This window comes from Mesoplodon bidens, assembly GCF_964165515.1.
Source record: "Mesoplodon bidens genome assembly, chromosome: 17".
Classification (NCBI taxonomy): domain Eukaryota; kingdom Metazoa; phylum Chordata; class Mammalia; order Artiodactyla; family Ziphiidae; genus Mesoplodon; species Mesoplodon bidens.
The window spans coordinates 8736397-8748926 of record NC_138174.1 but is presented as its reverse complement, the minus strand read 5'-3'; the positions used below and the strand labels follow the sequence as shown (position 1 = coordinate 8748926).

Genomic DNA, 12530 nt, shown 5'->3' with positions numbered 1-12530 from the left:
ATGGTTATTCATTATAGAGTGATTAAAAATATGAAAATATAGATACATAAAAAGAAAAACATTAAATCACATGAATTCCCATCACTGCGACAACTCGCTCTTTCTCTCATCTCCTCCATCTCAGTAAAATGTGATTCCTTATTTCCAGTTCACTCAGGACAGGAGCCTTGGAGTCCTCCCTGACTTCTCCCTTACGTCTGATATCCAACTTCTAATCATGGTGGTCATGATGGTGGTGAGAGTCGTAATTAAAGTAACAACATTTGAACTAGCATAGAGAGTGCTTACTTTATGCCAGGCACTGGTCTATGCATCTCACATATTAATAACCCAATGATGGGTACCTATTATCCCTATTTTATAAAGGGGACGCTAAGGTTAAGTAACTTGCTACCATCCACATATTCAGCGAGCTCTACCTCGTAACAAACCTAGGATACGACCACCTCCATCACTACTATCCTAGGCTAAGCTCCCACCATCTCTCCCTGCTTCCCTCCTTGGCCCTCAACAGTCTATTCTCTGCAGAGCAGGCAGAGTCATCCTTTTAAAACAGAAGTTCATTCAGAGTCCCTTTCTCTGCTTACCACTGGCCAGTAGTTCCCCTTAAACTCAAAATGAAATCCAGCATCCCCATCAGGGCCTTTAAGGCCTGATAAGATCTTTCTCCTGTTTCTTGGCTTATCTCCTTCTGCTGTCCCCTTTGCTCACTGCACGCCAGTCACCCTGGCTTTCTTGCTGTTCTGTGACCATGCCAGGTGCCGTCCACCTACCGTCCACCCCATAGCTGCAGTGTTCTTCCCCAGATGGCTGTGTGGCTCACTCCTTTACTTCATGCAAGTCTCTGCCCAAGTATCACTTTATCGCAGAGGATTTCTGTGACCACTCCATTTAAAATCCACCCCATCCCCAGTCACTTTCTCTCCCTCTCTCTGCTTTAGTTCCCCTGCGGCACAGATTCCCCAGCACTGACGGCTTCCCCCTCCTCTGCCTCGAACACAAGCTCCCCGAGAGCGGGACTTTCTCTGTTTTGTTCCTAGTACATAGAGTAATACGTATCTGGCACGTCGTAGGAGATCCGTACATATATATTTTGAATGAATTAATGAACTTCCTCAACAAAATATTTTTAACGTAAGCACAGCGACAAATTTCATGGAGTTATTTTTTATAACGCTCTCAACATAGGCCAGTGGCATTCAAGACAAACCACTGTACTTGGGGCCACCTGATATGATCCATGCATATGGCTTCAGACAAGCTGGCTTAATCCTGGGATAGGCTTTAGTGTATGAAGAGGAAGGATGTTTTTATAACACCATTAGGCAGTTTCTCCAAAATACAGTTTTTCTTGGTTGCACTTTTGAAGGTAGTGAGAGGTAGCTGATTCGATGCTGCTGGTCCAGTGTTGGATGCTGGCCTTAACAGTTAGCAGAGCTGATGGAGGGGATGCCTTCCTAGGGCGAAAACTGAGGCTCCAAACCCAGACAGGGACTAGAACCAAGCACAGCCCACTTCTCCTGGGATGTGAGCTAAGGGAGTCTCCAGGGGTTAAGATCAGGAGTCATCTCAGAAAGTGACTCTTGACTCTAACACACAAGCAAATGAGCAACTAGAAACCTGTCACTCTGTGCCATGAAATGTGCTTGGCTACATTTTTAGCCCAGAAAAAATTTTAAGCAGGTATAACAGTCACCCAACTTAGTCCACTCGGTAAACTACCTACAGGATGCATCACTTTCAGCAAATCACCTTCTTGAATAACTGTCCAAGGTGAGTTAGTGGCAAAATGCACTTCTAAATAATTAGTTACTCTACAAAACTAGAAAGGGGAGCAAAAATGGGAGGACACTGAAGAATTTTAAAAAAAAAAACCAAACTTGTGAGATTTCTGTTAGGAAAGGACATGCTATTTTTCGTTTCTGATGTTCTCAGATACATATCCAGTCAGCAAAAATGTGCTGCGAGGGATTAAGTTGACCTAAAACTGACTTTCTACAGTTGGGCCTAAACTGCTATGACTCAGCTGCTATCCAACTTAACTAGTTGTATCCTTACTGTGGGGTTACATACATTAGCATATGGCCTTGGAAAATAATCCAGATATGTTAAGTAGTTCTGGGGGAAAAAAAAAAAGCTTACATAACGTTGGTAGAAAACTGCTTTATAGACCAGGTCTAAATCAGTTTGCTTGTCCATTTTACTCAAGGTGGTATGGTTTTTTAATAAAAAATACATTTAGGAGGTACACATCATCCTTATTTTTGGATAACCCACACCATGAAGCCCTGGGCCACGAGGTCTCTCCTGATCCCTTCTCACTCTTCTTACCCTTGCTAATACCCTCAGGAATTCAGGGAGGAAATAACTGCCCTTAACATGTACCAGACGCCTGGCCATAAGGTTTCGGAATTGAGCCTGCTAACCTTTGCTTCTCTTGTGGCATACTCTGTATCCATCATTGGGTAGCTGGAACCAAACATGCATCTGGGAGGACCCAGTTACCAAAGTCCTGAGGGTATTCGTGCCTTATTAGACACACTGCTTCATCCAAGACAGCCAAAGTCAAGTTCTAGTACTTGAATGCCTGGGAAAGGATCTTAGCATATAGTTTATGTACTTTCTGTGATGAGGATCTGTTTGAGAAGCTTGATTCCATTTTTCTCTTTCAGTGAGTAATTTAAGATTTGAGCTCTCAGCGCCCAAATTACTTTTCTGTGAACTCCAATTTCCCCTAGTTAATATTAGTAACCTTGTGAAAAATATTACTGACACCTGACTCAATTAACTTCAAGTTCTGTACCCAAAATTTCCCATTAAAATGTTGTTTATGCTGGTATGACAAATTTATAAATATTTCTGGGTAAAACAGAGGCCATAATGATAATGCTAGACTACTCTCTATGCCTTATCTGCATTCATAATAGTCTTTCTTTCCCTTTATAAATACTTCTATTACTTTTTCTTTTTGTCCCTAAAGTCAGTGATCTGAATTTATATAATGACACAACTATTAGCTTATTTTGTTATGATTATCCCCTGAAATTCTCTACTTTAAAATACGTAAGAAATATGAAGTTTTAATACCAGAGGTCTCTGAAGATGTATTTTCAAAATGATTGTTACTTTGTTACAGCATTTTCTACCAAATTCTGGGTCGTACACCCAGAACAAAGGGATACACTTTGAAGGAGTCAACTGGCCAAAGTGCAACAATATTCCTAATGTAAAATCCACAGTCACAGAGTGCTTTGCTTTGTTATATCATGCCTGTCACATTCTGGAGGAGTCAGGATTTGACTGCCTAACTTTTCCATGATTCAGTTTTTCTGTCCTCAAATTCTGTGTTACCAAATATTGCATAGCAATGACTTTCCTTGAACCAACAGCTCCATTCCTCAGGTACTGCTCTCCTCATCTCTAAAATCTGGTCCTGCCTAGATTCAACGGTTTGGTGTCTGGATGGCAGAGTCCCTTGATGGGGCACAGAAAGGAGGGAAAATGCAAATAGCTTTTTTTTCCCCCCTAATTTCATACTGACCTTTCTAGAAAAAGGTTTTATAGGGACATAGTTAAAACTTAACCCAAGTATGGCAATATATATGGATTTTAGACATTCCTCCAATTGGTATTTTGAATGGCAGGGAATTGCCTATCTATATCTGCATTAAGAAATAAAGTAAGGGCAACTGAAATGTGGTGTCATTAGAACTGCTAAGCTCTTACCCCACTCTGCACATTTCCCATAAGAACAAAACAACTCAAAACAACCACTACAAAGGCCCAATGCACTGACTTACAAAATGAACCTAACTCATGAGATATCATATTACGATTTCCACCAAAATAGACAAATAAGTTCGACCAGATAGTTTACCGATTTCCTTAGCATACCTAAATGTCACTGGGAGTGTCCTTTGGTTCCAGGATTTCTGTAACTTGTGAACAAGTAATACCCATCACCTTCTGAGTATCTACACAACCTGTCCAGGGCTTAAACAAAATTAATGAATGCATTGACCTTTTTGGTTTTTCCAACTTCCCAAGGTACAATGAAATTTCTGTGATAATTTTATCTCCCAGTCTGGCAAGGTTTTCACTTGGCCACTGAGACTGTGCCATTGAGATATTCAATGTGAAAACAAATCTATCCTGGGTGAGCTGACTCACAAAGCTTAAAGGTTAAATCCACTCCCAAGACAGGTCAAAAAACTGAATGGAAACCTTTGTTTTCTCATGAGACAATTTCTTACTAGCCTTTCCCCAACTGCATTACCAAGGAAACGGGCCAAGAATACAAAAATATGGTTTTAGGTAGTAGCTTGGAGTTTTAACAGTTTTGATTCATGCACTGCTTGGCTTCTTTTTACTTTTAAGAGGCTGACTTGCCCATCTACATAGTTGGATTAAATGGTTACTTAATACTTATGGGCCCCTTTTTAGTGATTAGAACAAGAATAATCAAAATACTCATTTTCTATTCTCCAACCCTTTGCCTTCCATCTGAACCCCCCCAGCCTGATGGTACTTACTTTTATCCTCATCGTACGAGCCTCCAGAGCTATTGCTGTATCTCGACTCCAGACGGGTATGGGCTCTAATGACGTTACTGAACCTTCAAATACAAGAACAACCATCATGAGATACTGACGTGCGTGTTTGTGCTGTGACACAAAAAAACATACTATTTTTGGGCAGCTAGTTCTCATGATCCTTTTCCTAAAAGAATACTGTAAAAAGTGTACACCAAACATTCCTTTTGTCTTCAAGAGGGCCAGTGGTCACTCCTGCTCAGGAGCACAAGTTCAAACCTTGAAAAGAAACATTTTAAGACTAATATTTGAATTAAACTAGAAAATTATAACATTTGTTGGGAAATAAAATGGGCATGATACTGAATAACATGAATCCTTTATTCACATGGTAACCTGGCATATGGGAGGTGGTCAAGAAAGAATTGCTGAATGATTGAATAAGTGAAAGGAGATAGAATTGGAAATAGTTGGAAACAAAAATAATTTCATAACAAATTTTGGACTTAACCAGCTTTAAAGTTTTCCTTAAAGTGTTTTTAGGAAAAGGTACTAGTTGAGGTATGATATAACCAGAGGGACTCCTTCTGTCTGGTCTCTCTTGTGGCTTAAGAAGTATCAAAAAAAAAAAAAAAAAGAGAAAAGAAGGTTGAAGTATAATAACTTCACATACATTAACTCATTTAATCTCACTCACTCAACTTTGAGATAAGCATCATTTACTTTGCAAATGAGGAAACAGGCTGAGTGAGGCTAAGCAACTTGTCCAGTGTCAGGCCGAGGAAGGTGCAGTACAGGGATGCTTTTATTGCCGTGTCGCCTCCAAGAAGGGGGGACATGTGATCTCAGGCTGAGCTCTCGCTCACTAGCTTGGTGACCCTGGGCAAGTCCTTTACCTCCTTGGGGACCCTGTTTCCACACCTGCCAAAAAGGAATAATAATAACACCTCAGCATGTATTTCACCCAATCTTTTGTTGGGACTGCTGTGGGAATCAAAAGAAATGATGTGAGAATTTCCAAAGCTGCAAGTCGCCATCCAACTATAAGGTATTAATTATTATACCTCTACCTTGGATTTCTAGAATACCTTTTCAGGGCACCAAAGACTTACAAATCAATAGCATTTTTACCATCTAAAGAGCTACAAGGTCAGGCAAGGGTGTGGATGAGGGGAAGTGCGGGTGAAATGGTACCTCTATATTTACTTTACATAAAACGATACAAAGTGGGTTTTATCTACATTACTGACTGGGTGTTCCGTCCAAACTGATAGCAGATCAACACTCTATTTCCCTCTGGAACACTAGGAAATACACGGCTATAGCTGTCCTCACCAATGTATGGAGAAAGAGTGATATTTCAGGGAAATGTACTGGACGTACCATTAAGATGCTACCTTGTCCCAGGGTATAACCTCGGAACACTGCGACGATGATTTGGATTTTCTGAATATAGAAATGTACTGAGTATAAAGCCTTTGGTTTTATTCACCCTGTAGATATTTGCAGCAGCTTTTTATTTTTTGGTCCTGACAAGTCATCTTTCTCCCAGTAACTTTGTATTTCAAACATTCTCCATTCTGCTATCTTTTAGGCTATTAATTTGTGAATCCATGAAACAGAAGCTGGAGGACATCTGCTTAGTTTCATATAAATCAGGCCATGTAATTGTCTAAATCAGACCGGTACTTATGAAATTGGAAAAGTGACAAACCTATTACCTTCTGAAGAAGTTCTACAATCATATTTATGCTGATAAATGCAAAGATATAAACAGCATATGCAGAGACCAGACATCATTTAACAGGGAATAAAAACAGGGTGATGAAAGAATTCCACATCTGGAGATTTCCACAGGACAGAGAGCTTTGCAGCCTTCCTAGCTACTCAAGAATTGTGATATATGTCGGTTTTACAATCGTGCTCAGGAAGGCCAGGCAGGGAAGAATTATAGAATGGATGTCAATTCTTCTCTTTTCCTTTTGAGATAGATCTAAAGGATTGCTAGGAGGAGTTTATGAGGCCAAGATGAAGGGAAGGAGCAAGCCCCTTCCAAACTATTCTCTTTATTCTGGAGAAGGTTGAAACCACAGAGCAGGGAAGTGTACACTTGGCAAAAAGAAAAAGTAAAACACTGATTCCCAAGAGTAAAATCTGCTGTGTTCATTTGCTTTCCTGGGTTGAAGAAAATAATTTTGGGTCTAGGTCCTAGAGGAATTTCAAGGACTAAGTAGACTGAACAGTCTTTTAATATAAAGGTACATGTCTTAGAAATGTATCATAAAAATAGCTCTGCTAAGAGAAAAACGAGAAGCACTCAGTGTTTCCCTAAATTTTCTCTTGCTGACTTTGCTCAAATTAATACTTACACAACTTTCTGTGGATTACTAATCTCTATCACTGTATCAACACAGATCACCAGAAACTTACATAGCTGAAGTTTATTGCTTTTAGCTCCTTATGAACAATCCTTTCATGGCTTTTATTAATGGTTGATGTATTAAAAATACTTAAACGGTTTGTTTCTGCATATTTTACGAACTGTTATTTTAATTAAAAATATGTGTTCACTTTATTGTTTAATTTTAAAAACTATATGATAAATACTTCTTAGACCTTAGGAATACTTATTTAGTAGCTTCCAATGAATTGCTTTTGTTTGTTTATTTTTTGATGTACTGAAAGTTACAAAATTTGCTCTATTTTTCTTACTTTGACTATTGAGGAACTCAATGTTAGGTTAATATTAACTTTTAGTAGTTCTCTTTAGGACTTTTGACATAACTATCTTACTTTGCTTTTAGCTTGACTCATTCTTTTACCCTGGTTTTACTATAAGTTATCTAAATTTTATGTCAGTAGGTATGGTATTATTAAATATTTCTGAATTATATCTAAGAACCATTAACTAGTTGTAAAGAACATGGCACCAGGGCTGCCGCTTTGCACAACTCCATGGTGCCCCCTGGAGCCCAACAATGCATTCTGGTGACTGGTACCCCCAGGAATTATGTCACACAGCAGCCAGGTCATCAGTATTTGTGACCAAGATTATCTCTGTAGGCTCTTTGTCTAGAAGGATTGTAAAGAACAGAGTAAATAACTGTCTTGTGTAATGGGGTTAGTAAGAGGGAGGGAGAAAGGGGGGCTGGAGGGTGTCTGGATAGCTTATCCACCTCTGGGGCTGTGATGTTTCTCCAATTTTCATTCACATACTGGATAAACATTTTAAAAAATTATTACTATGTGCAGCACAGTAGGGTCATCACTGAGGATAGACATATGTATAACAGATACATAATCTGTTTTCTAAGAATGAAAATCTAGTGGTCGAGACACAAGTATGCTTACAAGTATCTATAAATCAACATGACAGGGAGGAAGGCAGTAAGTAGATGGCAGAGAGAAAGGATACTTTAGGTTGAGGGCACAGTCTACCTTCAAAGAAAAGAGAGACTATATTGGAGAAATAGCATAGGTGGAATATAGGGTCAATGGAATAATAGTATCCTTTGTGAGAGAACATTCATATAGGTATGATCATATAGATAAATATGACCAATTAATCTACCTACAGGTAGATAAACAGATATAGTCAGTATGAAATAATAGATGTGTACAAATTTGTAAAAATGTGGGTAGCATCAGGCTTTGTAATGGCCAACAGAGATGTGGTGATAGAGCAGGAAAGCAAGAGATAAACAAGAAAGCCTAGTACAGGTATTCTCTGACTTCTTCATTTTAAAGGCTACCACTAAAAATTTAGGCAGGACACTCAGAACTCTGGCCCTAAAGGGGCCTTTGTAATGAGATGTTAATGTATGGAAATGTATCACCTTTCTACCCTTAATACAATTAAGATGAAAAATTCAGACTACACATTAAATGATAAGAATGTTACACTCCCACCAGAAAGTAGAAATATCTTTAGAGAAATATGTGATTTTTTTTTTTTTTTTTTACCATGAGGGAGTTTTCCAAAGAAGGTACTGGCAAATATAGATGAAAAAATAACACGTTAATTAATAATCTTGTACTGTCATTGATGCATAGAGTATGAAAATTATCCATTTCTGAGAAGGGCCTTTATTAGAGAACTGTAAAGGAAAAGGTCTATAATTCATGACCTACTGAGTTAGAGCTTTTCATCTGAAGGCAAGCTCACAGGATGAGCATCTGCCTAAAGGCAGTGCAGACAGCCAGTGATAAACATGTTGAGGAATTTGATAAATGCCTAAATTAGAGAATGAACTTTCAGAACTCCAGCCCCATGTCAGATAATCTGCCACCTGTAGCTCCTGATGTATTCTCAGGTACAGGATGAAATCCTGAGGATGGTCATGAAGCATCTAGGGGCTTTTTAGGCTAAATGAATTACTTTCATTATTTGATCCACTAAATTTTCTCCAGTATGAATTTGTGAATATCTCATCCTTGTTATTAATTTCTTAAGTGAAAGGGCTCCCCATTACTTTTCACTAGAAAATATTCAACCTAAGGAGTTTTCAACACCATGAGAATCATTCTAATTTTAATTTTCAAATTTGAGTCCTGTTATCTCTTTTGGTTTGTCTCTCTGCTCTGCACAACCAACTGCAGGAAACAGTGATCCAGATTTTGCTTATTTATGGGTAGTTCCCAGACAACGTGAGGGCAGAAATACGAACAAGAGAAATAGTACCATTAAAGCGCTAATAGGCAGGGGATTGAGACTTCTTTTAGACAGTGTTCTTGGTTAACCCAGATGTAACAGAGTAAAGGTAAAAGAAGAATCATGATGTTTCATAGAATTCACCTCAAGATAACTACTCTGTCTCTAAGAAATTATTCAAGACCCAGATTTGAACATTTCACGTGGAAGTTCCCTCTAACTCCAGATGGTCTGTGCCCACTAGCAGAACAACTTGTGTTTTTTATTAAGCCCTGGGGTAAGCAGGCTTCAGCCACCAGAACAACATCTCTCTTAATCTTTGTCTCCTCTGGCTTTGCTCAGCAGGAAATTGTTATCTTTAGGGATACACAGAGCGGAGTCTGAAAGTCAATCTGTGTTTCTAAAAAACAAAGAAGGATGTGTGTGTGTGAAATTTATGAAGCCCCACAAATTTTGCTAATGCTTTGTATAGACAACTGCTGAAAGTTAAGCTGGATGTTAAACCAAATTTGTGCACCAACCTCTCATCAGATTCTTTCAATATCTTGTTCTCCTCAGCGTCTGGGAAGCCGTCCTGGCCAGCAACCACTGTATTGCTGCTGGAGGTGGTTCCTGTAGATGGGATTAAAGAACAACACTTAGAAAGAAATGCCTGCGAGGGGGTCAAGCTCAAGTCTCCAGTAATTCCAGGAAAGGATTTCCTGTAAAATCTGTTTGTGAGATTCCTTACATCTTCTGCATAATCTCAGACATTCTAAACAACCTTCCAAGCCTGCCCCACTGAAATGGAGAATCCCAGACATCTGTTATGGTCAAACCAAATTCCTCAACTCTCTTATAAAGGGAGGCTACAACATTCTTGAAACCCTTTCTTCCTGGCTGCTTAGGTAACAAGCTTATTTATAGTGGCCAGCCCTGCTGTTAGCTGCTTTAGCATTTCTGGGTCCAGGAGTTATTAAACGAATGTTAGTGAAGCATTTCCAAGTTCCTAGAGCTTCTGATCCCTAGGCCACTGCTTCTTTGCAAGAACACTGTTCTGGCAGCAGGATGTGGAGCACATAGAGGGCATAAGAGACCAGAGGAGGAGAGAGGTTTGAAGGTAGTTACAGTGTTAGGTGAATTGAAAGGAAGATAGCATCAAGGAATTTGAGGAGGGTGGTATATATTTCATAAAATGATGCTGAGAGACCAATTTATCGAAAGTGATAACACTGGTCAGGGGGGATCTTAGTAAGCCCTGGGAGAATATTAGCCAAGAGAATTCCGTTGATACAAGAAGGAAGGTCCAGAAATGAGATACCTAAATGACTAGTGTCCACTCTAAGCTCAGCCTAAAGCAAAAAGCTCTGTGCATATGAGTCCCTGCCTCCTGACTATTGGTTATCCTTAAAAATCATTTCATTAATCAGACAAGGCCCTGAGAGGCTCAGCTATCCTTAAGCCATCTTTTAAATGAGTGAATATGTAGGAATAAGAGAAAGTAACAAACACATACTCATATCCTTTCAATGCTCTACATAAAGGTAAATCCAGAGCTCCACGACAAGGTGTCTACCCAGCCGCCTGTCCCCTACCGGAGGCAGCTGCCGAGGCCTTGCTGCTGGCCGTGAAACGGTAGAAAGGCGGGTTGTCACAGTGCTGGACAATGGGGTTCACCGGCTCCGTCTGCTGTAGCTCAAACAGAAGCTCCTCCATGGTTTGAATGGTGTTATTACGGCACAAGTATATGGCCACCTTTTTAATCTGAGACGAAAAACAGAACACAAGGGATATTTTCCAGAGCTCGCCCGCAAGAATGTTAGGCTGTCGACAGCGGAGATGGTAACCCATTCATTTTGTTGACCACGTCATCCCCCAAGGAGCGCGCACCCTGATGGCTCTTCCTCCTTCTCTCCCAGGAGGAGTCAAGTGTCTGGGTTAAAATTCACCCCCTTTCACATGCACATCTGATAGGAGTGTGTGGTTAAAGGTCTTACCTTCCCCAATGGCTGAGTTTACGAAAGTTACTTTGGGGGTAACTTGTGGGCTAAACATATAAACTATCTAAACTAAAAACTTGCCACGTAAGGTCTTATCTTTTTTTTTTCTTTTGGACCGGGGCACGAACCCGTCCGTGTCCCCTGCATCGGCAGGTGGACTCTCAACCACTGTGCCACCAGGGAAGCCCAGGTCTTTTCTTGAGAAAGTATTTTATTTATACAGAACCATGGGGGAAAAACTGCTAGCTGTTTCTGTTAAAAAAAAAAAAACCCAACAACTCAGTCTCCTGCTACCCAAGAAACAAACGAATCTGAGCTGTTTGCATAGTTTTAAGTTGTAAAAGTAACCCTGGACTAAAGCTCTGTATCACCATAGCCCCCAAACCTGAGGCACGGAGGCTGTAATGCGGCTGATGTGGCCCAGAACAGCAGGCAGGCACAAAACCTCTCAGAAAAGCAACCAGCACACAGATGCCAACTGAGTCAGGGTTTTAAATATGTAGTGGTTTTGTTGATCACCTCACCTTTAAATACAAACACTAAGTGGTAGGAATCTCAGTAGGATTTCTCTTTGCTTCTTTCTCTCTCTTACCACCTGCCTTTGAAGAGACAAACTGGGATATTCTGCATTTTTATTGTTTTAAGAGCATCAGGATGTAAACATGAAACACTTTATTAGTAAAAATATCATGTGTCACCTAGTTTCTCTTACGTAACGGGTGGGTCTAATGATTCTAGAAGACAGATTTAGGTAATTGTTAGAAAAATGTCTACAGCTAAATTCATAGGTTTCCATGTCCAAAGTCTTAGGGGATGACAGAGGTGTCACTAGGACACTAGTCCGCATCTCAGAGGGGCAGAAGGGAACTTTTATATAATATCTAGAAAGCTCACAGGAGGTTAGCGTGACTGATGAAATCTGACATCTCTATTCTACTTGGAGCAAAGAGCACATTCTGACTTGCAAACCGCTGCTGGAACCACTGAGAGAATAATGACCACTCAGCGTCAGAGGGGCACTCACGTAGGGCAGGAGCAGCGTGTCACTGCTGACCCCACACAGGCTGATCAGGAACTGCAAGGTGATCCTCAGGTTGTTGCTCCATTTCTCGTTGTTGGCTAAAGCATTCCAGGCATTTTCCATTTCTGGTCCAGGAACTTCATCTCCATACTGTAACCAACAAAATGAAAACCGGCTCGGGAGACACATAGAAAAAACGTGAGGATGCAAAATGTCCGATTAAAAGTCATTTTAAGGGTCACGGTCATCTCAAAATCATAAGAAGGGGGAAAATGGCCATTCATCAGAAAGATGCCTCTTTTTAGGAATTTATAATGCACGATATTTATTCATATGATTCTTCAAAT

The 12530-nt window shown here is 40.0% G+C and overlaps 1 protein-coding gene across 2 annotated transcripts in view; it reads right to left on the bottom strand.

Moving 5' to 3' along the window:
• FRY (FRY microtubule binding protein) overlaps positions 1-12530 on the bottom strand; it is a 322162-nt gene that overhangs the window by 58577 nt on the left and 251055 nt on the right. For both annotated transcript variants that reach the window (XM_081214715.1, XM_081214716.1), the window contains exons 33-36: positions 12187-12333; positions 10758-10926; positions 9705-9795; positions 4533-4615 (exon numbers count right to left, since the gene is read on the bottom strand). In XM_081214715.1, coding sequence (XP_081070841.1) covers positions 4533-4615; positions 9705-9795; positions 10758-10926; positions 12187-12333 — 490 coding nt within the window. The remainder of the gene's footprint in view (positions 1-4532; positions 4616-9704; positions 9796-10757; positions 10927-12186; positions 12334-12530) is intronic.